Raw genomic sequence first — 23,094 nt, 5'->3', positions numbered from 1 at the left:
ATTAACGTATTAAAAATAAATTAGATAAAATTAAGTGACTCAAAGATGACAAACCATAAATGCACAAAACTGTCTTCCTTCTTTTACCTATATTTTTAATTAAATTAAAAAAGACAGGGCAGTAAAATCTTAGTATGTCATCAGAATTTGAGATGAGAAACCGTGCTAAGGATGTTCAGGCTCCAAGGTCTAACCTTGGCTTTTCTACCCTATCAAGAGCCAGTTGTTTGTCAGGATTATTTCCACAGAGGCCTCACCTCAGTGAACTCTAGTTTTCCAGAGTTAGGCAACAGAGGAGAAATTCAAAACCTTAAGAGTTTGCCCAAGTCTTGGATAAGTTTGGATTTAAAATTAGAAAGACAAGTTGCTTTTAAAGCTGTTTTTTTTTTTTTTTTTAAGAGGACTGCCCATCAAGCTTCAATTGTTAGGGAATCTAAGAAATGTGTGTCATCCTGCCATGTTATCACATCACTGAGTCTCTGTGACACTATGTCCTATTGAAGCTAAAGAAAATGGTGTCAAAAACTGACAGCCAAATGGGTGGCATATTCAGTGAGTCCTACAGAGAACAGGCAAGGCAGGTGAATCTGAATCCCACTGGTGCTGTATTATGGGTAGGCGTTTTCTTTTCAGGCCAGTTCTGGGATACAGTACAGGAGTAGACTGCCTAACAGCAACATTTTGAAAGGCCACGTACGCAAGTACAAAGCCTCACAGAGATGTCCTACCTAAACCCTACACCATTGCCTTTACCTACTCTAATCCAACCCCTAGATTCACCCAGTTCTGTCTCTGACCCCTGTACAGAATCTCATCCTTTCTTTCTCTTATTTTGTGTTAGAATTTATTTTGTGACAAGAAAAGAGAACAGGGCCTAGGAGATGGCCCAGGTATGTAAAGTACATACTTCTCTTGCAAAGGACGTAGGTTGCATTTCTAGGAACTATATAAGGTGGCTCACAACTACCTGAACTCCAGGTCCAGGGGCTCCAACATCCTCCAGCCTTTGCAGACCTGTGCACATATGCTGCATATAAACTTATACAGACACACAGACACCCATACACATAAATACTTTTTTTTTAAAGAAGGGAGAATAGATGGCATCTTTGGTTTTCTCCTTAAAGCTTGGAGTAGGAAGATGATCTAGGACTGGGAGGCTTTGAGTGTGAAGGTTTAACAAGGCCAAACCAAATGGGTAGAAGAGGGCACCAGTCCAGGCAGCAGAGAACCCTGCCTCCTTATGCCAATCCCCAGGGAAATGAAGCTACTCCTTAGGACCCAGCACTTTATGGCAGAGGGCCCTCCCCATCAGCTTTCAGTTGTGTTTAAATTTGTCCTCTATTCAAGTTTTGAATAGTCCCTCACAGGGTTCTTCATTTTGTTAGCTCTGTTGATAAACTCTGCCCTGCTCCAGCCATCTGAAAGCCTTCAGCTGGTCTCCTAGGACTCATGGTGTTGTATATTCATGACAAGACAGAGACTCACAGCGGCCCTGGCTGTCTGGAGCTTACTGAATGGTAAAGAAGAGGGACTTTCATGCCAATCCTGGGATCAGCACACAAGTTTATTGGCTCATCTGGCTCCAAATCTTACCTGTCCTGTGTCTGCTCCTGCCCCAGAATATCAAGGGCAGGTCACAGGTCCCCCTGCCTTCCACCCTCACATAGAAATGCTATCGTCCCAAAGTGGCAATAGGCATACACAATATGGATTTTTAATTTTTTTTTTGGTCTTGTGGCTTCATTGTAGTTTCATAACGGCTAACACTGTGTAGACTTTGAGGGAAATTATGTGAAATACAATAAAATATTGAAGGGATTAAGCACTTGAAACGGTGTTTCATCAGAAGATAAAAGATACTTCTAGGAATGAATAATAAGGAGACCCCAGTCAATTAACCTGGCCTCCAGATCCCCCACTTTGAGTTATACATTAGGTGTGGAAGTTGGAAGAAGAACTGGAGACCCTGAAGCCCAAACAAACTAAGTACTTCCTCTTAAATTTGGGTCACAGTTGCTAGGATTATTAAACTTCTACATGCCAAGTGAAATGTTTCTCAAGCCCAGAAAGTTTTGCTAGCTCTCTTTGGAAACAGGGGTCACACATCTATCAGAAGACTTGGGTACATTTAAAAAACAAAAAGACTATTCCAAACAGAACATCCCTGAGGAGCAGGGTGGCAGTCCTGCTTGAAATAGCCTCAGGACAAGAGTTCCTGCCCTGCCACTGACTGCAGGAGCGGTGGTGTCCTTGATTAATTATTATGTCTTGCTTCCCTTGCAGGCTCTCCCCTATGTCTGCCTTCTGATTGCCATGCTTTTCTTCATCTATGCCATCATTGGGATGCAGGTGAGTGGCCTGGTAGGGCAGCCGCTGCCTACATTAACTCTGGCAAGGTTGAGGATGGTTTGTACAGCTCCTCTCGACAAAGGGGTCTCTCAGAGGTCTTTTTGCACTGTAACCTTGGGAATTTCCCAAGAGCAGTGGTTCCCTAGGTATTCAGGGTGACCTGTTCTGAGGTTTTCTGATCATGCTGGTGATGGAGGAGTGGCTCGGGCTTCAGTGGCTACAATAGAGCTAAAGTAAAATGGCACCACTGTTTTAGAGAGAGAGAAAGGGATCCTCATTGCCACTAAAATAAGGCTTAATTGTTTCTCAGGATCTCTGTTATTTGGACTTGACCTAAAAGAAGGCTAGATGGCTGTTCCTCCTGGAAGAGATAACATCAAATGCATCTATGTTAAGTTTTAACTTCCTGAGATCTATGCATTAAGACCTGCCACTGCCTATGCTAGGGATCTCCAAGAGCTACATTCCAACCAACAAACTAATTCCTATTGTACAGGGACATGCAACTTGCTGGATAATTCCCTAGACTACTCACATCCTCCCCATTTTCAAAACTTGATTGCAGATCAGGTTTCTATCCTGGATATTTGTGCAGATAGCTAGAGGTTCACTGAGCCCCAAGAAGCCAAATGTTCTTTTTAAAGATAAGAACCTCTTGCGGTAGATATCCTGCTTCTATTAACAATGAACATGTACCCCTAACATATCTGATGGGGTCCACAGGCTTTCTGCTTGTCTAAGAAAGGCTTCCTTTCTCACTTAAAGACTGCACGACTAACCCCTCCAAAAACTTCAGCTGACAGTCTCCTGCCTGGCAGCCTGGATGCCCCCTAAGCGGTTTCTGTCATCTGTAGCCATTGCCTCAGCTTCCAAGTTTGATCAGCAGCCTTGCCTAGATCCTTTTGGAAAGGCCTCTTCTTTTTGCTCCTCTCTGCTGCCTTTTTGTTTTCACTCTTCCTCTAACTCTATGACCAGGGAGTATTGTTCTCTAAAACCAAGGTAGAATGTCGGGCATCATAAAGTTTGAATGGCTGTGTTTTTTCTTCTCCGAGGATCTTTCAGTAGAGATATAAAATTATGTCAGTAGCATTAGAAACAGAATTGCCACGGAAGTTTAATATTCTCTTGATAACTTCAAGATCCTAAACAAACTCCCTCCAAACATTACCTTGGAATTTACAGATTCTCAAACTGAAAGTGGAGAGTTGGTTAAGTTACATTCTGTATGCCTAAATTTCTGTCTGATGCAATAACTCTTACCCCTCTCTTTATCTTCAAGCAAAATCAGAAAGAATAATACTATGTCCAGTTCTACTGCTAAGACTCATACCAACACTGATAATGCTGTTTACCATTTGCTTCAATTGTTTGGTGTGCCAGAGATGGTGCTTAGTGTATGCCTATATGCAAATATACACATACAGATACACAGAGATTGTTCCTGAGATGTTTGGTATAAAAAGTTTGCTTGATGCCAAACTGAAGAGCTTTTGGATTAATTCCATTGCCAGAAGAAATCTCAGAACAGCATAGTATTGACTCTGGTTATTAGTGTTCACTCTTATGAACATCTATAATGAAAAGGAGCAAGCTGAATAAGGAAAGATATAAAATTTACAATTTGAGGAGAAAGGGGACACAAGGAAGAAGAACGGTGCTTAGTCCTGTGTTCAAGGAGATAAACAAAGAAAAGCCAGATATTAAATTGAATAAAGAGAGTGTGATCTCAGGACAAGACCCCACCCAGTAAGCTTCCAACTCTATGAAAAGGAATCAAATAAAGGTGAAAAGGAATTAAAGAAGAGCTTAGGTCCAGGTGTGGTGGCACACACCTTTAATCCCAACCGTGGAGACAGAAGCAAGCAGATGTGTAAGTTTGAGGCCAGCCTAGTCTACAAAGCAAGTTCCAAGACAGCCAAGCTTAGGTGGTGAAGGTAACCATCAAAAACGACGTAAGTACCCTCCACAATGGACAGAAGAGCAAAGAGGTAGAAGCAAACTTTTTTTAAAGTTATCTATCTATCACTTTACATCATGATCACAGCTTCTCTTTCCTCTTCTTCCTCCCAGTTCTCTCCTTCTCTCCCCTCCCTACCACCCTTTCCTCCTTTTGTCCTCAGAAAAGGGGATTCCTCCCATGGATATAAACCCATGTTGCCATATCAAGTTGCAGTAGGACTAGGTGCATCTTCTCCTACTGAGTCTAGACAAGGCAGACCAGTTAGAAGAAAGGGATCCAAAGGCAGGGAACAGAATCAGAGATAGCCCCTGCTCCTGCTACAAGAGTCCCACCGAAGACCAAGCTTAGGTGGTGAAGGTAACCATCAAAAACGACGTAAGTACCCTCCACAATGGGCAGAAGAGCAAAGAGGTAGAAGCAAGCTTTTTTAAAGTTATCTATCTAGTTAGTTAGTTGATTCTGTAGGTTTTCTTGTGGTATCCTTGACCTCTCTGGCTCCTTCAATCCTTCCTCCCCCTCTTCCACAAGATTCTCCAAGCTCTGCCTAATTTTTGGCTGTGGGTCTCTGCATCTGTTTCCATTAGCTGCTGGATGAAGTCTCTCAGAAGACAGCTATGCTAGGCACCTGTCTGCAAGTATAGCAGAATATCATTAATAGTGTCAGGGATGGGCTCCCTTTCATGGCATGGGTCTTAAGTTGGGCCAGTCACTGGTTGGCCATTCCCTCAACTCCTGCTCCATCTTTACCCCTGCACATTTTGTATGCAGGACAAATTATGGGTCAAAGGTTTCATGATTGGGTTGGTACCCCAATTTCTCCATTGGAAGTCATTTTTCGTTACAGGAGATAGCAATGGGAGATATGGAATGAAATGGCCAAGAGTCTAAGCTAGAGTCACTCTCATAGATTCCTGAGAGTTTCCTCTGTCCTAGGTTTCTAGCTTGTCCCAGAGCTGTTCCTTCATTCCAGTTTGTTCTCCTACTGTTTTCCCTACACTTGATCCCTCTGTTCTCCTCCCCACCATATGTCCATTCTATTTCCCCTTCTCAGTGAGATTCAAAAGTCTCCTCTTGGGTCCTGCTTTTTACTTAGCTCCTTTGGACCTGTAGATTGTTGCATGGTTATCCTATACTAATATCTGTTTCCAAATGAGTACATACCCTGTATCTTTCTGGACCTGGGTAACCTCACTCAGGATGATCTTTTCTAGTTCCAGCCATTTGCCTAAAAATTTCATGATGTCATTGTTTTTAATAGTTGAGTAATATTCCATGGTGTAAATGTACCACATTTTCTTTATTCATTTTTAGGTTGAAGGACATCTGGGTTGTTTCCACTTTCTGGGTATTATGAATAAATAAATGTGCTCTGAACATAGTTGAGCAAATGTCCACGTGGTATGGTGGAGCATCTTTTGGGTATATACTCAGGAGTTATATAGCTGGGTCTTGAGGTAGAACTATTCCCAATTTTCTGAGAAGCCACCAAACTGATTTCCAACATGGTTGTACAAGTATGCACTCCCACCAGCAATGGAGGGGTGTTCCCCCAGGAGCAAGCTTTTGGATAGATATAAATGGCAGCCAGATGTATCTAGAAGACAAACCATTAATCTGTACTTTCAAAGTCTTCTCAGAAAGAGGACAGAAGTAAATTGTCACTTATGGGAAGGAGTTTATGCTTATGGGACGCTTGTTAGAAGTGGTGCTGTAGGCCTCAGCTCTACAGCTATACAGCTTTGCCGAGTTGGTCAAGTTACCCAATTCCTCTGGGCCTTAATGTTTTAACTCGCAGTAGAGGAGTGAGTCAACACAAGCAGAGCCTTCTAGTACTGCGATCCCAAGTAAAAATGGATATAAGCCTGTGCTTTCCTGCAACTTTCAGAAGTGACCCTTCTTTCTTTTTCATAGCCTTTGCTGTAGAGATTTAGGTGGTAATAGGCCAAGAGGATATTAAAAAAAAAAGAAGGGCAAAGAAATTTTAAGACCCACCAGTTCCATACCTAATATCCATTTGAGGTTAGAACACCATCTTAAAAAATATTTAAGGTAGCTGTAACAATGACACTACCATAATATGCACAAAAATCACAGTGCACTCTTCACCTGCTTCATGGAGTGTTCGAGGAAAGCCACAGCCAGGACAATTAATGATGCTTCCATAAGACTCACAAATTGAGAAGGCCCTGTGAACTCTGCAGACGTGATAGACTGAGTACAAATTATAGATTCCTAGCGAAGGGAATGAAAAGAGAAGGAAATTTAAACTGGCTGAGGATACACAACAGTCTCCACTAGTCTCCTAATGAAGTATCCAGGATGAAGGAGAGTCGGTTGCTTCTGTGGGGTTGCTAAGTCATGTGTCTCTTGAAGAGCCCTCCTCTTTCTTATCTGCTCCTTCTATTCTTTCCTCTGCTGCCTGGCTTGCCACCTCCATTCTGCCCGAAGACAAGTAGTATTTGGGTTTTGAGAAAACAGCACCGAGAACAAATTCCCAAAGCAGTTGTCAGTGGGAGTTACTGGAGCTAAATAGCTGGGGGCAGAGATTGTTCCTCAATTGCACCTTCTCAAAACTGTTAGGGGAAGATGTGTTCCATTTAGCATACATCGAATAAACTGAAGCATGCTAAATATAGGCTGGGAATAGTCTCAGGTGGCCAGAAAAGTGACCCTGGGAGTAGTCGGTTGTGCCAGCACTGACTTGGAAGGATCAGCCCTGATCTTTGAAGCGGAGGTGGAAGAGGAGAGTGCACTCTTCTCAATGAAGCACTTGGGGTTAGGCCTAGAGTGTATCGCTGTGTGCCGTTAAGTATTGCTGAGCACTGCACCTTTTCATGTCAGTAACCAAAGTCCAGCAGCACACTGGCAAAGCTCCGTCTCTTCAGCCAGGACCACCTGTTTTCTTTTCCTTTCATTCTGTTTTCACTCACTCCTTTCTTTCTTTCTGGTCCAACAGACTAGAACTAGGACTTCATGTGGATAAGTTAGGGCTACATCTCCGGCCCTTCTTTTTCATGTGTCCACGTATTCTACCTAGACTTTGCTTTTAGCTTATGCCTACGTGGCCTGTTTTGGTGAGATTTGTGTCACTCGGAGGATGTAGATATGTATACAGATGTCTGGGTATTCATTTCCGTTATCTGTAGATTAACACGACAAACTTCTGGGACTTGAATCTCTAAATTAAAACATACCTAAGGAACATACAGTTTCATCTCTCAGACCTGATCTGCTTACATATTGTAGGCTAGATCCTGCCCAAACCATAAATGGCATATTTGGCAAATACAGACATGTAGATTGCATGGGTACCATGGGACTAAAAGGCATCTCCAATTTAGGCACAAGAGAGGCTGTGTAGGTGCGGAATGGCGTTGGGAAGACTTGCATTCTAGGTACTGCTGGACCATTGCTGGTGTTAGCCCTTCTGCTGCACTGGAGCAGTGGGGAAGGTCATTAGTCTCCACATTAGGCCCAGAACAAGGTATTTGTCAGCCCTCTCACTCTGAGTTATCCGTTTCAGAGACTAGCCTCAAGAAACCACACTTGTACCTGCCCTGCCTGTGTAGCTCATGGCCACGTGCTGGTGTGTAACACTGCTCAATTCTGCTCATTGATTTCTGTTATCTCCCCCAAGGTATTTGGAAACATAAAGTTAGATGAGGAGAGTCACATCAACCGGCACAACAACTTCCGGAGTTTCTTTGGGTCCCTCATGCTGCTTTTCAGGTACCTGGATGAACACCTGCTCAGTCTGAAGACCTCGAGGTCTTCATGGAGAGAAACACCTGGGGGGACAACATTGCCTGGCCTCCGGGTCTCTTAATTCTGCTTTGCTGCTCTTATTCAGGACATGCAATGGAATGAGACCATGCCTTAACTGACTTCTCTGTGATTTAGAGAGTTTCATCAATATCTTTGACCCAGTATTAATCTGTAAATTTTAGCTTGTCCTCCAGGATTTTGGGAGGGGAGATGCACATAGTTTATGATGAGAACAATGTAAGACCAGAAACCTTGAGTGTTCATGTTTATGTGTGGTCTTGGGGTCCTACCACTATCACATTACTCTCAGATTAGACCCTCAACAAATGGAGAAGTGGTAGGGAGGGAGGAAGAACAAGAAAGGGGCCTCCTCACTGGCATTCTTCTTCTCCACCTGAAAACACCAAAAGGGTCCCCCTGGGTTAAGAAGGAAGCCCATAGGTTCTACGTGTGAATGGGAAAGAGTCCCAAGGGTAGGATGGGACGTGAAGTTACTTCTTCTAATCAAGATGGATTTTTGTGCCCAGGAGTGCCACGGGGGAGGCCTGGCAGGAGATTATGCTGTCGTGTCTGGGCGAGAAGGGCTGTGAGCCTGACACCACCGCACCCTCAGGGCAGAATGAGAGTGAGCGCTGCGGCACAGACTTGGCCTACGTCTATTTTGTCTCCTTCATCTTCTTCTGCTCCTTCCTGGTGAGCAACAGATTATCCTCTTGTGAGGTGTGCCTGACACTCCCGGTAAACAGAGAGAGGGTTCCTGTTGTGTCTGTGCATGTTCTCTGCCTCTCTTCCCTCTCTTGTCCCTGCTCCCTCACATATACACTCACACCCTGAGCTATAGGAGAACTAGGTCATTGCCATTGGGGGCCAAGGTGCTCCTCAGAATCCTTGGAGGGGGTGACTCCTATTGGCTGACGTCTTTGCTGCTTCAAGGAGAGAATCCATGTGAGCCCAGAGCTTCATGTTGATTCTGGAGCTACCAGGGTAACCCCTGTCTTCCTTATACCTAGTGTAGTTTATTTACTGGATAGGACTTGAACTTCTTTGCACGATTTTGTTCTTAGTTATTTGTGAAAAATGTACCTTGAAAATAGAGGTGTATATGGTGTTAATAAGAAGCAAATAATGATCCCATGCAGAGTAATTGATGCGACTGTCTCCTGACTGTCGTGCCGTTGAATTGGATGGCAGCTGGCAAGCTTCATGGTTTGAAAACACGATTGCTTTGGGTGTTAGTGAATATTAAGTAGTAAATGTAGAACATTCCCACTTAGGGAGGTGGTGAGAGGCCGGAAATGCCCTCCTAGTTCCTTCTTTTGGAGAAAGCATCCAGAAATGCCCTCCCTACACATCAGATCAGCAGTGATATATGGACTAAATGCATAAGGTGCCACCAGATCAATAGGAAGGTCACTGTGGTCTTTCTGGCCTCCCTAAGGTCCCTCAGCTCAACTTCACTGCAAATGTCACTAGCTGTACAGAACAATCTGAAACCAAAATAATGCCGCTAAACAGTAGCCAGTTCCACAGGCCATATCTGGAAAAGCAACTTAACTGTCTCCTGCCCAGGCATTTCTCTCTTTAAGGGGACAGAAACATCTGACAATTCAGCTTTCCAGTGACAGCAAGGACTCTGCAGATAGAATGTTATGCTGGGTATATAAGTTAATGTAAGGAGTGGAGGAGACTTGGGGGGACCCCCCCTTTGGTTATTGCTGTGCTGCCACATAACCTTGGCTAAGACACCTTCTCAAATGGTGTAAGCATGTCTTGAAAGGGCAGGGGGTGGGTGATGGCATTTGCTGTGCAAGCATGAAAGTCTGAATTTGGATTCCCAGTACCCAGGTAAAAAGCTGGGCATGGCCGCACCCTCCCAGTGCCAGGAGGAGCCAAAGGATCATTAGGGCTTGCTGGCCACCAGCCTAGCTGCAGGTTCTGTAAGAAATGGTGTCTCAAAGGAATAAGACAAAGAGTGACAGAGCAAGGCGCTCTGTATCCTGCTCTGGCCTCCATGCGTATACCATCCATGCACTCACACAAACACATGTGCATTTACAGCTTACGCATGCACACGTGAGTACGTACACACGCATACACACCTCACACCCGGCAGCAGTAGTATATGTGCAGTGAACTAATACATGCATTGTGACATTCTGTGCGTGTGAAGCATTTTTCAATGAAATAACACAGAACTGTTTACAAATCTGAAAGCACAGTGTGTAATGAAAATAAGTGAAAGGACTGTAAGTTTATGCATTCACCTCTTCAGCCCATTTTTTCATTTCAGGTGGCTACTAAAGCCTGGCACTGGCTAGGCACTGGAGTACAGCTGTCAGTAATGATACAGTCTCTTTGTGGCCTCCAGTAAATAAGAGACCAATATAGAGGGAATTAACGCTTATCAATAAGAACTGGAACAGAACGAGGGGCACATAGACTCTCTATTTTATCAGATATAGTTTAAATATTTAATGATAAATATTTAAAAGAAACCAGAGGTAAAACTGGAAAATTAATTGGAGGCTGTAATGGTACTTTTAGAATTTTGAGATGGAGGGTGCTACATAATTCACATTAATGTCATTTTTAATGAGGCTATATTCAGTCTGAGATGATCTGCCTTCAAGTCTCAGCCCTACAGAAAACTGACTTCATGACCTTGGGCAAGTCACACACTCCTCATCCCAAACCTGCCACTCAGCAGAGATTTCTGATGCCCTTTGATGTGCCAGGCCATGTGCTGGGAGCTACAAATGCAGTTGTGAATCAGAAGCATTTATTTTCTCAAAGAGCCGACAGTAATTAAAACTTCCTCACAAAGGGTTAGAGAGAGCATGAAAGCAAACAACAGGTGTCAACGCTCACAGCACACTGTGAAAGGCTGCACAGTTACAAGCAACAGCAATGTTAATAGTTTTCATTAACATTAAATAATGAGTGCTCCCCCCCCAAAGGTTTGCATAGACTTACAGAAAACACTCATAAACCAGACAGTGGTTGAAATAAACTAACTGTGGCTCAAATCTCAGGGACAGACAGGCCTATGCTGGGTTTAGCCATATGAAATAGCAATTCTCAAATAGCAGCAGCTTAACCAGGAGGATTGCTGCTTTCTCTGCCATGGCCCTAAAGCCTGAAGAAAACTGTCATGCTTGTTATGATGGACTGACCCTGTATCATCTAAGGAATGTCTTTCACTCTAATGTTAAGAGAAGACAAGCTGTCCTGCAGTCATCCATTTGCATCATATGCTGTGGTAAAGAAGAAATCCTGGCTACTAGCATATAGACATACCCAGCCCTCTCCGTGTCACACAGACTACTGCAATTGTGCCCATCCTGTAGGCTTTCTCTGTATCCTGTATACTCTGCCTTCATATCTGGCAAGCCCAGCCAGTTAACCTAGGAATCCACAACAGCGATTTCTATTTTCTCATTTCCACAACCAATTATTCTATTAGGCAGGAATCTTGAATTCTAAGTGGAAGAGCCCAGCTAGATGCAACCTAAACAAAATGAGGTTTTATGAGTGCCTATCACTGGCATGTCCTGGGGAAAGGCGGGCTTAAGAAAGCCTTGATGTGGTGCTCAGATGACATCACCAGAACAAATGTTGACTTTCCTTTTCAACTTTCTCTATTCATAAATATTTTCCCTCCATGTGAGCTGCTTCCTCAGATACCCACATCTGGTGCCTGTCAGTGGCTGTATATCAACTCCAGACATTACAGCTTCTCATGTCCAAGGATAACCAAGATGACTGTGTCTTTTGCCCAATGCCCTTTCATTGGCTTTTGTTGAAGCCCCACTCAATGAGTGGGTGAAGCTTAGGTCACAGGATGGTGCCTCCATTGGGCCACAGGTGCAGGGACAGGCAAGGGCAACTACAATACAATCAATGGCACCCCAAAAACCCAACAGAACTGTTTACTGGTCAATTCTTGTACTTGTGAATGGGCTGCCCAGGAGCACAGCACTAACTTTCTCCACTATTACCGAGGTTACTTCCGAAGACAAATAGCTCATCTTCTCTTCTGTTTAATTGCCATTAGTGGTGCCTGCTGCCTATAGAGTTGGGCAGAGTGCATGAAATCTTATGTAAGAAGTGGGAAATAGTAAGATCTGGAGAGGACAGGAACCCCACAAGGAGAGCAACAGAACCAGAAAATTTGAACACAGGGGTCTTCCCAGAGACTCATATTCCAACCAAGTACCAGGCATGGAGATAACCTAGAACCCCTGTACAGATGTAGCCCATGGCAGTTTAGTGTCCAAGTGGGTTCCATAGTAATGGGAAGAGAGACTGCCTCTGACATAATCTGATTGGCCTGCTCTTTGATCACCTCCCCCTGAGTGGGGAGCAGCCTTACCAGACCACAGAAGATGACAATGCAGCTACTCCTGATGAGATCTGATAGACTAAGATCAGAAGGAAGGAGAGGAGGACCTGCCCTATCAGTGGACTTGGGGAGGCGCATGCATGAAGAAAGGGGAGGGAGGGTAAAACCTGGAGGGAGGAGCTTATGGGGGGATACAAAGTGAATAAAGTGTAATTAATAAAATAAAATAAACCCTCAAAAAACCACATTGTAAAATTAAAAAAATAAAAAAAAATAGTTTAGATTACAGATCCACAGACTCCATGGGCTAATCTGATTTGCCACCTGGTTTTGTCTGGTCTACAAACTATGAATTTTATATTCTTAAACAAGGGAGAGAAAGCAAAAATAATATTTTTCATGGAAATTATATGAAATTTAAATTTCAGCAATCATAAACAAAGCTTCCTTGGAACTCAGCCATGCTCATTGATATTTCTGATGTCTGTGGCTGTTTTTGGTGGTGAAATACCAGAGATGACTAGCTCAAACAAAGAGAGAGGAGCCCACAAAGCATACAAGAATATCTGGCCAGTTCGCTGGTCTTGGCTTAGACTGTTGCATGGTGACATGATGCTTCTGTGAAATGGGACTTGGCCCTGGCTATTCTACTCTCCTTACAGACTCCTAGAATGTCCCTGCTCCTACATATCTCTGTACACATGCATGCTGCCTCCAATGCCTAAGGCACTGCCTTCTGTGCTTGTGTGATCTGGTAAATATGATCTGCTCCACTGTGCTTTGGTTCAAGAATCAAACTACTTCTCCATGTTTTTCAGCTGCCAGAAATTGCCTTCATACACTTTTCTGTCTCCTCTGTCATGTGCTGCTTTCATGGCTGCGATGATTTGCAACCTGTTTTCTCTTTCCAGTATATCACTGTCTTTCTCTCAAGACTAGAGAGATCTTCAAGAATAGTCATATACCAAGGTCTAGTGAAGGTCCACTTTGCTTTCACCACTGTGCTATGCATGAGGGTCTCTCTCTGGACTAGCACTTTATCTCATATCCCAGCACCTCAGTCAGTGAGTGTGATATATCCTGGGTACCAAACCAGCTAAACAAGCATTGGGAAGAACAAGCCTGTGGGCAGCTTCATACAGTAAGCTTGTTCTTTGGCTCTGAGGCTCTCACAGTACTCTTTGGGGATCTTTTTGTGAAGTGGGGTGAAGGATGGAAGCTGGAGAGGGAATATAGTTTCCTGGCCTTGACTTTCTCTAGCCTCTAGGAGTGTTGAAACAAACCACTATTCCCTCTGCTGCCACAAGAATAATTAAATAAATCAAACAGGTAATGACAGTGGATAAAGTATTGTGCAAATGAGAAGTGGCATAGAATAATGAACTCACAATGCCCACACAATGAAATGTGCAATGTGAATAATGAAAATGAGTGGCATTCAGCAAGATCTTTGAGCTTCATCTAACTTAACCTTGAAGCCTGTCAGTCTGTTTCATGAACTCTGCCTTAAGTTTCTGCTAACTCTTCTCCTTGCCCTTCAGATGCTCAATCTGTTCGTGGCTGTCATCATGGACAACTTTGAGTACCTGACTCGAGATTCCTCCATCCTGGGACCTCACCACTTGGATGAGTTTGTCCGTGTCTGGGCAGAATATGACAGAGCAGCATGGTGCGTAAACCTCTTGGTCACCCAGAGATCAGGGACTTCTAAGACTGGAGTCACTCAAATACTTGCCTGTTATAAAAAGAGAAGGTTTTAGATCACAGAAGAGGCACTGGTATCAAGCAATTCACCAGCGTCTTCTCTTCCTGGGCTTCCCATACCTCCCTCCCCTTCTGTGGAGGGCTGTACCCCTGTTTTCCAATCTCATCAGACCCTAGGTTGACAACATAACCAGGGGATCTTCCAACGTCCTCCTTTTCTTGCTATGAGTCACTAGGGGCTGAGATAGGGGATATATCTGGCCACCGTGGTTAGCAGCATTAGTGTTTTTCCTCCTCATTCTTTTCAGCAGATACAGCTGAACAAAACTCCAATATTGTATTTCAGACAATCAAGTAAGTGGTCCTTCCAACAGATGCCCCCTAGACTTGTGGGGTTTTTAACCACATGGACCTGAGTTAAATGGCAGGAGCTGACAGTGCTGACCTCTTTGCTGTCTTTCACTGTCCAGTAGTTCTGATGTGATATGACATCTAGACCTTAGAGCAAGGGTCAGCAAATTACCACCTGTCAGTTAAGTTTGGCTCACTGCTTTTATGAATAAGGTTTTATAGAGGTACAGTTACAGCCATTCATTTTATCTATTATCTATGGCTGTTCTTGCACAACAGAGAAAAATGGTATGACTGTGATGAAAACGGCTCAAATATTTACTATAAAAGTATTGTCAAAAATGTCACTGTTAAAAAAAAAAAGTCTTCTGACCCCTGCTTCAGAAACAAAGACAGTGTTTTAGGCTCTGCTGTTGAGGTCAGGAAGGCATTTTGAATGAAAAGCTTTGCTGGCCCAGGCCATCTTAGCTTCTGCGTCTTCACTCTCTACCACTCTACCCATTTTGCTCCCCCTCTGAAGATACTCCAGGAGATGCCATCCTTCACAGGAGTGGACCACGTTGCTTCCACCTGACACTCCTTTCATAATGTCCAATTCTTCCCCAAATCTACCAGGCTGTGAATCTGCTAAATCTGGGTTATCTGTTTTCAGGGTAGATGGGTGAATTAGAATCCCTTTTTCCTCTGTAATAATGAGCTAGGGCACAGAGTTGTGTAAATCTCTTCCAGCGGCTAAGTGAGAGATCTTCCTTGCTGGACTCAGTTTCCAACAAAAGGTTTTAGTACACAGCTAGCAGTGCCTTGGGGGACAAGGCATGGATGCTGATGCTAGGCCTGAATCGTATCAGTTCTCTTGCTTTGAACAAGTCATGAAACCATCTATCAAGTGGTGGTAATGATACCTACCTAGCCTGGAGTGTGTTTCTGAGCATGTTATTATATCAGGCATACTACTATTAGAGTAATTTACAAACATGGTATGTGAATGCAACTCAGAAATAAGGAAAATTGCTATTGGGAAAGTATTCTGGCCTTGATGTTGGATGCCTAGTCAGTCACCTGACTGAAGAAAAACTATCTACTAGCTACCAAAGGATGAAATTGCACACCAAACCTCACTCAGCCAAACCTGGCTCTTGGAACCAGAGCTTCATTTGGTTTCATTTTGTCTGTGGATCCAAATGCCAAGGGCACTGAAGATGCCCCTCCTTCATTACAGTTGCTGGAAAGAAGCTCCAACAGAACAACCATAGGACCCAGTCATATGAACTGAGCAAAAAGACAAAGAGAAACCCTGACTGTTATTTTGAATGTCTAGAGAAGTGCTGCTTTTTCTGGTTGCAATTTAATTGGCCTCCTCAATGGAATAAGGTTGTTGAGAAGAAACCAACAAAAGTACAATGAGTTAGGGTCTTCATAAGACCCTGGTAATAGGTTGTAGAGGACATTAGCCTATGGTCACTTGTAAAACCTCTACTTATTACACTGAAGAAGCAAAAATAAATCCACACATGGTTACCTTCCATCATTTCAAAGGGTGAGAGACAGGGGCGGACTGAGGAGCTGTCTGGAAGAAGACAAGATAACTCAGCACCAGGTAAAGGCTAGAAAGAGTGAAGCTGGAGAAACCATGAGCTTTGATATGGCTTCCCGAAAGGATGCTCAGATGGAGACTCTGTGTTCATCGTTTCTATGGGAACCACTGGCATGGTCCAGGGTACATCCAGAATTTCAGCTCCCACTGTGGCTTTCTTGTTCTGGTTTCTGACAGGGAAGATGTTTTAAACACTGAGAATTAATCCGGTGTCAATTTTCCCCTTCTTATGAGAAGCCAGAAGTCTCTAGAAGGGTCTAGAAGAAAAGGTTATCAAAAAAGGTCACAGTGTTCTCAGAATTCACAGGATCAAACTTGGATCCAGAGTTGCAGGAATAGAGCTGTAGGGGAATATTTCTGGGGTGCCTTCCCAGACTGCCTTTTGGAGGTGGATCTCAGCAGGTTTCTGTGGAATGGAGCAGAGTTTACCCAAGCTGAACTCAGGATAATCTGTCACAAAGAGATCCAAAGCCTTTTCAAATTCTCTCATGCAAACTCCATTTCTTGCTAATTAGCCTAGTGGGAAATTTGTCTGTCACAGTCTACAGAAAGATGCTGACTCCCCACTGCCCCTGACAGGTGGTCCTGAGTAACTGCCTGTAATCAGTACGGATGGGATGTGAAAGCCAAGAGTTCTGTAGTCCACAGGCTGGCAACCCGACATCTGCTCTGGACCGCGTTCAGCGACACGCTGGGCGTCTTTTTGCTCTTAGGCCAGATGTGAGCTACATAGGTATTTCTGAGGGTAACTCGGGCAGTAGGTAGTCCCTTTTGATATTACATGGCCTCTGCTTTCCTGAGAAAACTGGGACAGTAGTTCAGCAAGGCAGTAGTTGCCTGGTGCCCATTGTTGTGGTCTGCAGGGAGAAATGGTCACGTCTCCCCCGGCCTTCTCTGAGTGTCGTATTAACCCACCTGTGCTTTCTTTACAGCGGCAGGATCCCATATAAGGATATGTACAGATTAGTGCGGGTGATCTCGCCTCCTCTGGGCCTGGGAGAGAACTGCCCCTACAGGGTGGCTTGCAAGGTTTGCCTCCCAGTCCTCAGCCATGACCCGCAGTGGGATGCAGCATCTAACCCTCTCTGCCTTCCGCTCCACCACCACTGTGCCACATGAGGGAACCTTCATGTTGCTTTCCTTTGAGTTTAAAGAGGCCCCCAACCCTCCCAGAACCAGCAGCTGCTAGGTAGGAAGAAGGGCACATTGTATGGTGAAGGCAGAAGAGAGATAAAAGATTTAGTCCAAAGGCTACTGTAATTTCAGTTTTTCCATACAGATATGGATGTGCGTGCACACGCACGCGTGCACATACAATACATACATACACACACACACACACACACACACACACTGCTTAGTATGTACAGCATAGCGTGTACATTCTACATTCTCCAGAATGCAGAAATCCTTTAATCAAGCAAAGAGTTCTGATTTCCCTTCTCAGACCTTTGTCTTCATTAAACCACACGAGTCAAAGTGTGAGTCCAGGTCCCCCCCTCCCTGCCATGCCTCACCGATCCTGGTGCTTTTTTCCACGATCAGCAATAGAACCTGTAGGACAGAGAGGACAAGGGCAACGAGTAGAATCAGTTTAAAAAGCATGGGCTTGGGCGCTATTAGAGAATCTCACAGCACAAAGGCTAAGATGACCTCAGCAAACCCTGAAGGACCTTGAGCAGATCATTTAATGCCTTAGGTTCCTGCCAGACACACTTGGGAAGGGTCTGCCATAATTTTCAAGTTCACTACTTCTTGGTTAGACCGACAGGTTCAGAGATGTAAGTTCAAACTCTGCCATACCCTGGATATTCAGTACCCTAGCCACTCCACCAATCCCAGGACCGCTAGATAAGGAGCCTGCTGCAGGTGCTATGGGAGGAAAGCAAGACCCTGCTCAGGCACTGGAAGAAGACACAGGCTCAGGGGAAGGTGTCTGCCTAGGTGATGGATGGAGCTGACTTGGGATGGTGACCCTGAACTCAGGAGGCCGAAACAGCTGCCTCCTGCTGAGACTCTTTAAACTCCACCCTAGTGAAACCTGCAGCCGCATGTGGGAAGCTGGGGAGGGGAGCATGGCATGCAAGATGCTCTTCTTCCTCCTGGTTTTGTTTCTTCTGTCCCCAGCATGCCATCCGCCATGGTGCATGCTGGGGAATACAGAGCACTCTTGTTCACGGAGCCAGGTGGAAGCAACGGGGCCGACTTTCTGACCAGCAACCTCAGCCCACCACTTTCAACGCAAGCCGCCGCCTCCTGCTGCACACACACCACAGAGGGGGATACACGACGTTCTGCCTGTGGGTTCAGGGCAGGGGACAGGCCTGACTTCCAGGCCAGCATCCCAGCCCCGGTAGGGGCCAGAAATTCCCACCCATGGCTGGAGCACCGTCTATCCGGTTTATACCGCTCATGCACAGCCCTGGGAATTGAGGACATGCTTCTGTTACTTTGGGGGTAGATGGAGTGAATTACAAAGCCAGGACAGCACTAACCAAGAAGAAGAAAGTGAGGACCCCCCCACACCCATCAGCACCTTCTGACAGTGTCAGAGGGACCGGGGGTTGTGACTAGCGTTCCCGGGTCTGTGTGGGGCGTGATATAAATCTGCACCAGGACGGAGTCACTTGTATGATTTGCCTTGATTAACAGGTTTCCTATTCTTTTCCTGTTTGTCCATTTTGTTTTGTTTCTCTTCTGTTTCCTGTATTAATTTGTTTTGGCTCTCTGGGAATGCTGTTCCTCTTTCCTACCTGTCTGCATCCCTCCCTCCACCACCTTTTCCTTTCCCTGCCACCCCTCCTGCCCTGCCCATCTCCTCTCCCCACGTACCACCCCCATGAGCAGTGGCCGCATCCATTACACTGAGATGTATGAAATGCTGACTCTCATGTCACCACCGCTAGGCCTCGGCAAGAGATGTCCCTCCAAAGTGGCCTATAAGGTAGACAACCCCTTCCTTTGTTCTGGGCTAGAGACCATCAGGAAATGGGATCCAGTTGTGGGGAGGACAGAATATGGGAGGAAGCTGGGTTGGGGGCATGGAGATGGGGAGCAAGGCTTATGGAGTCAGGAAGGTTCGTGGAGATGGAGTCATAAAGGAAACGAGATTGGTTCTAGTGCTGTTCTCCGTGGACCTTTCACTGTGTTACTGTGTTTCTACACGTGTGTGGCTTCTCGTGAGTGGGCTACTGGAAAGATGCTAAGTGGTGTGTTTCCTCTTAAAGGAGGCAGAGTGGTGGCCAGGGGAAACAGGTGGATGGGCAAGAAGGAAGCCTGCAACAAAAGAACTGAGAAGGAAATGGCTTTACTCATATATTTAGGGAAATAATGGAACAATACGTAAGAGCTGTTCGAGAAGAAATTTTCAGAAGAAACACTCATAATGAATTTCTCCCCCCATGATGTAGGGAGGAACAATGGCATAGCTTCCTTCTAAAAACATGAAATATCTTCAGTTTCGTGAATGGCAGGAATGCAGCTTTCCTTCACCATTGGCCAGCTACCCAGTGCCCTTGAAGAGGGCGACAAGACGTGTTTAGTGTTCGCTTTGCTTTCTGAGCATGACCAAGTGGTGGGTAGAGCAACCTTGTCCGCTAAGGGTCTTTAGGATGCTCACAGCTTTGGGGCCAGGAGTTTTTTTTTTCAACCATCAGGAATAGTGTTACTCTTAACTCCCTTGTAATGTATAGACTGGCCCAGAACTCTGAAGCTTTTTTCCATTCACCTAAGCACATGTCATAGTAATGTCACCACTTCCACAGAAGTAGGAAAGACGAGACTCAGAAACATAGAAACAACCCTTACACTCTAACGCATCATGTCCGTAGAGCTGCTTTAGGTGAGATGAGCCAAATGAATATTAGAGAGCGTGGCTTGTGAAGAACATGATGCAACCACTACCAGCCTCCACCACCACCATGGTGGTTCTGCCAGAGACTGTTCTACCGCTGCCTCCAAACTGTACTGCTCCAGATAGCATCTCACTGGAATGTAGTCTTTAGGAAGCCTCATCCACCCCAGTGCCTGGCTCCTTGTACACAGCAGATGTGTTGTTAACTTTTTTTTTTTTTTTTTTTTTTTTGATATCCACAAGAATCACACAGTGGGAGAAGAATTAGACTTTTTGGGATAAGGCTTCATAGAATGAAGTGTATGTGTGTGGGGGAGTAGGAAGGCAGTTTCACAGAATTCTAAAAGCAAGATACTCTCTGAAAAGTGGATTTGGCCATTTCAGTTGGATATCCCTTCCTCTGGGTGAGGGGAACAGGGCCTGCCCACTCTGCTCCTGCCTGTACCCCCTTCTCTGACTGTGTCTTCCCCGCTTTCCTCATCCTCCTTCCCCTAGAGCCTGTTTGCACTCTCCCACCCCCTGCCCATCCTGCTCCTCTTCATCCCTTGGATAAGTTGGACTTTCTGCATGTTCAATCATGTGCTGGCAAATTCCATCTTTTAAAGACTCAAAAAGGGGGCACCAGGATAAATCTTTCAAGGGAGATAAAACCAGTTTTCTCCCCATCTCTCCATTGAGCTTGGGAGTGTTCGCTGGGACAAGTAGAATTAGCACCCTTCCGACAGGGAATGGAGCCTTCTCTCAGAGCTGACTCCATTCCCTGAGCCACATTTCCAGTCCCTTCGCACTTGATGGGAGAGACTTCTAGCATTCCCCATGGGAAAGGGGGTTCTATAGAATTACTACCAACCCCCTCTCCTTGGAATTTGGCATCGTTCCCTAGATAAGACAAAATAGCAGCGAATGAGCTTTGAGTGAGCAGTAGGGAGAACCAGACCGGGATGGGGATGGGAAATCCTTGCCCTTCTTTTTTGTCTGTGCACTTGACCTCCACGCTTTCCATTCCTTTTTACTTTTAAATCAAGGTGTCTTTCAATATATTTGGTTTTTTTGCCCGCTCTTTCTCTTTCCTCTTTCACACAGAGGTTGGTCCTGATGAATATGCCAGTGGCTGAGGACATGACAGTCCACTTCACCTCCACACTTATGGCTCTGATCCGGACAGCTCTGGACATTAAAATTGCCAAAGGTCAGATTCATAGGAAAAAGGAGGATGGTGTTAGAACCTGTGCAGGCTGCTATAGGATGGAGCCATCTGAACTACTGTCTAGCCATCCATGCATCCAATAATGCAGTGCCTGGTTTTCCTTCTAACCCAGTAACTTTAAGACTTGCCCTTTTTCTGGTGAAATAAATGACTTGAAATCCCATGCCTGACATGTCCCACCATTCTAGAAATATTATTTGTTGAGCATAGACATTTTAATTCTGTAATTTTTCTCATATGGCATCTTTTCTCTACAGTCTCGAAGCTTCTATAGCACGTGCCAACAGAACAGACACTAATACTTTGCCCATCACGATTGCTAATTCAGGGGTCTGGGAAACATCTATACAGATCTTTAGCTGGCCTTCTGCCTTTTTAAGAATCAGGTCACTTAGACTGTATAGTTAGGGTCAATGGAAAGAATCATGTATATTGATGAGGCAGGACTCTTCCTTACTGCTCTTTTCCCTCTCTGATGCACTGAGCACCTGGGAGGCTGTTAGAATCAGTGAGGAAGTTGATTTGGGTCTCAGCCTCAGATTGCTGGGGAAGAATAAGCCCGAATCACTGAAAATAGCAGCCAGGTTGTATTCTGCCTCCTCAGCAGAAATGCTGGTATCGCCAGCTCCACTGTCACTCAGGGCTGAGATTTCCTCTCCTGGGGGAGGTGCCACGCTGGCTCAGCTCCTGCCCCTACCTGCTCCTCAGTCTTCATTATTCTGTGTCTGTCCTGATTGGGCTCTTGACAGTTTATCTCATTCTAGGTGGTGCAGACAGACAGCAGCTAGACTCGGAGCTACAAAAAGAGACCCTGGCCATTTGGCCCCACCTGTCCCAGAAAATGCTGGATCTGCTTGTGCCCATGCCCAAAGGTGTGGTGGCTCCTCCTTCTAAGTGTGCTTGCCAGCATGCCAAGGCCATGTCTTGTAGAGAAACCTGAGTGATCAAGGAGATAAGGGAAGATTAATTACTCTTTTACCATTCGAAAACTAAGTCCCCACTTCTAAAATACTTTGATTCAGAATTAACTGGAAACTGACTTCTTAAGATGGGTCACGGTGGCTGTTCAACAAGCCCTTGTGCATTTGGGAAGATGTGTTGCTACCTAGACATGAGTTTCTGGAGTGGGAGGGGGTGGCACTAATGTATTTCCCACCGTTCGCTGCCGAGGGCACTGACGTCATTGCGGGGATCTATCCACTTTCTGTTGTCAGAGCTTTGAGAAGCATTAGATGGGTGAGTGACTGAAAGCACAAACCCGCTTTGGAGAGTGGGCATGAAAGACTATGCCCATCTGTATCCTCCTTGCTCATTCCTATGCCCATGTGTGTTTTCAGCCTCGGACCTGACTGTGGGCAAAATCTATGCAGCAATGATGATTATGGACTACTATAAACAGAGTAAGGTGAAGAAGCAGCGACAGCAGCTGGAAGAGCAGGTGAGGATCACTGATAGCACATTGGAAGGATCATGAGTGAACATGGCTTTCTAGGGCACAGGCTGCGTGTATCCCTGTAAAGGTGGTAAGGGGTTTTGGAGTCCAAGAAATTTCCAGTGCTGTGGGATTAGAAGCCCAGTGAACTGGAAGGTTAAACCAGTCAAACAAGGAATCAGTCATATCTCTTTGCTGCTCAGTGAAGTTGTGTTTTTCTTCTCACAGTCCCCGCAAAGTCATGGGAATTCTTTGTTTCAATACAGAAAAATGCACCCATGTTCCAGCGCATGGAGCCCTCCTCACTGCCTCAGGAGATCATTGCTAATGCCAAAGCCCTGCCTTATCTCCAGCAGGACCCTGTTTCAGGCCTGTAAGTAAAAGCCACAGGGTCCACAGGACTCCTGTTTGCATTCCGCCACCATTGTGCAGACCCAGAAATCCTACTCAGAGCCAGTTACTTCCTCAACTATCTCCACATGGCTCGTCGGCGGGAGTAAGAGACAAGTGAATCAAGCTTGTGTGTGTAGCGCG

General features: G+C 45.1%; 1 protein-coding gene across 1 annotated transcript in view; it reads left to right on the top strand.

Moving 5' to 3' along the window:
* Cacna1e (calcium voltage-gated channel subunit alpha1 E) overlaps positions 1-23,094 on the top strand; it is a 475,585-nt gene that overhangs the window by 432,950 nt on the left and 19,541 nt on the right. Inside the window, exons 36-44 of the mRNA XM_060364472.1 lie at positions 2,287-2,352; positions 7,950-8,041; positions 8,605-8,770; positions 13,961-14,088; positions 17,001-17,097; positions 21,005-21,110; positions 21,893-22,000; positions 22,466-22,566; positions 22,827-22,933. Coding sequence (XP_060220455.1) covers positions 2,287-2,352; positions 7,950-8,041; positions 8,605-8,770; positions 13,961-14,088; positions 17,001-17,097; positions 21,005-21,110; positions 21,893-22,000; positions 22,466-22,566; positions 22,827-22,933 — 971 coding nt within the window. The remainder of the gene's footprint in view (positions 1-2,286; positions 2,353-7,949; positions 8,042-8,604; positions 8,771-13,960; positions 14,089-17,000; positions 17,098-21,004; positions 21,111-21,892; positions 22,001-22,465; positions 22,567-22,826; positions 22,934-23,094) is intronic.

Source organism: Meriones unguiculatus, chromosome 11 (genome assembly GCF_030254825.1).
Source record: "Meriones unguiculatus strain TT.TT164.6M chromosome 11, Bangor_MerUng_6.1, whole genome shotgun sequence".
Lineage (NCBI taxonomy): Eukaryota > Metazoa > Chordata > Mammalia > Rodentia > Muridae > Meriones > Meriones unguiculatus.
Note: the sequence above shows the minus strand (reverse complement) of the source record. Positions and strands in the feature narration are given on the sequence as shown.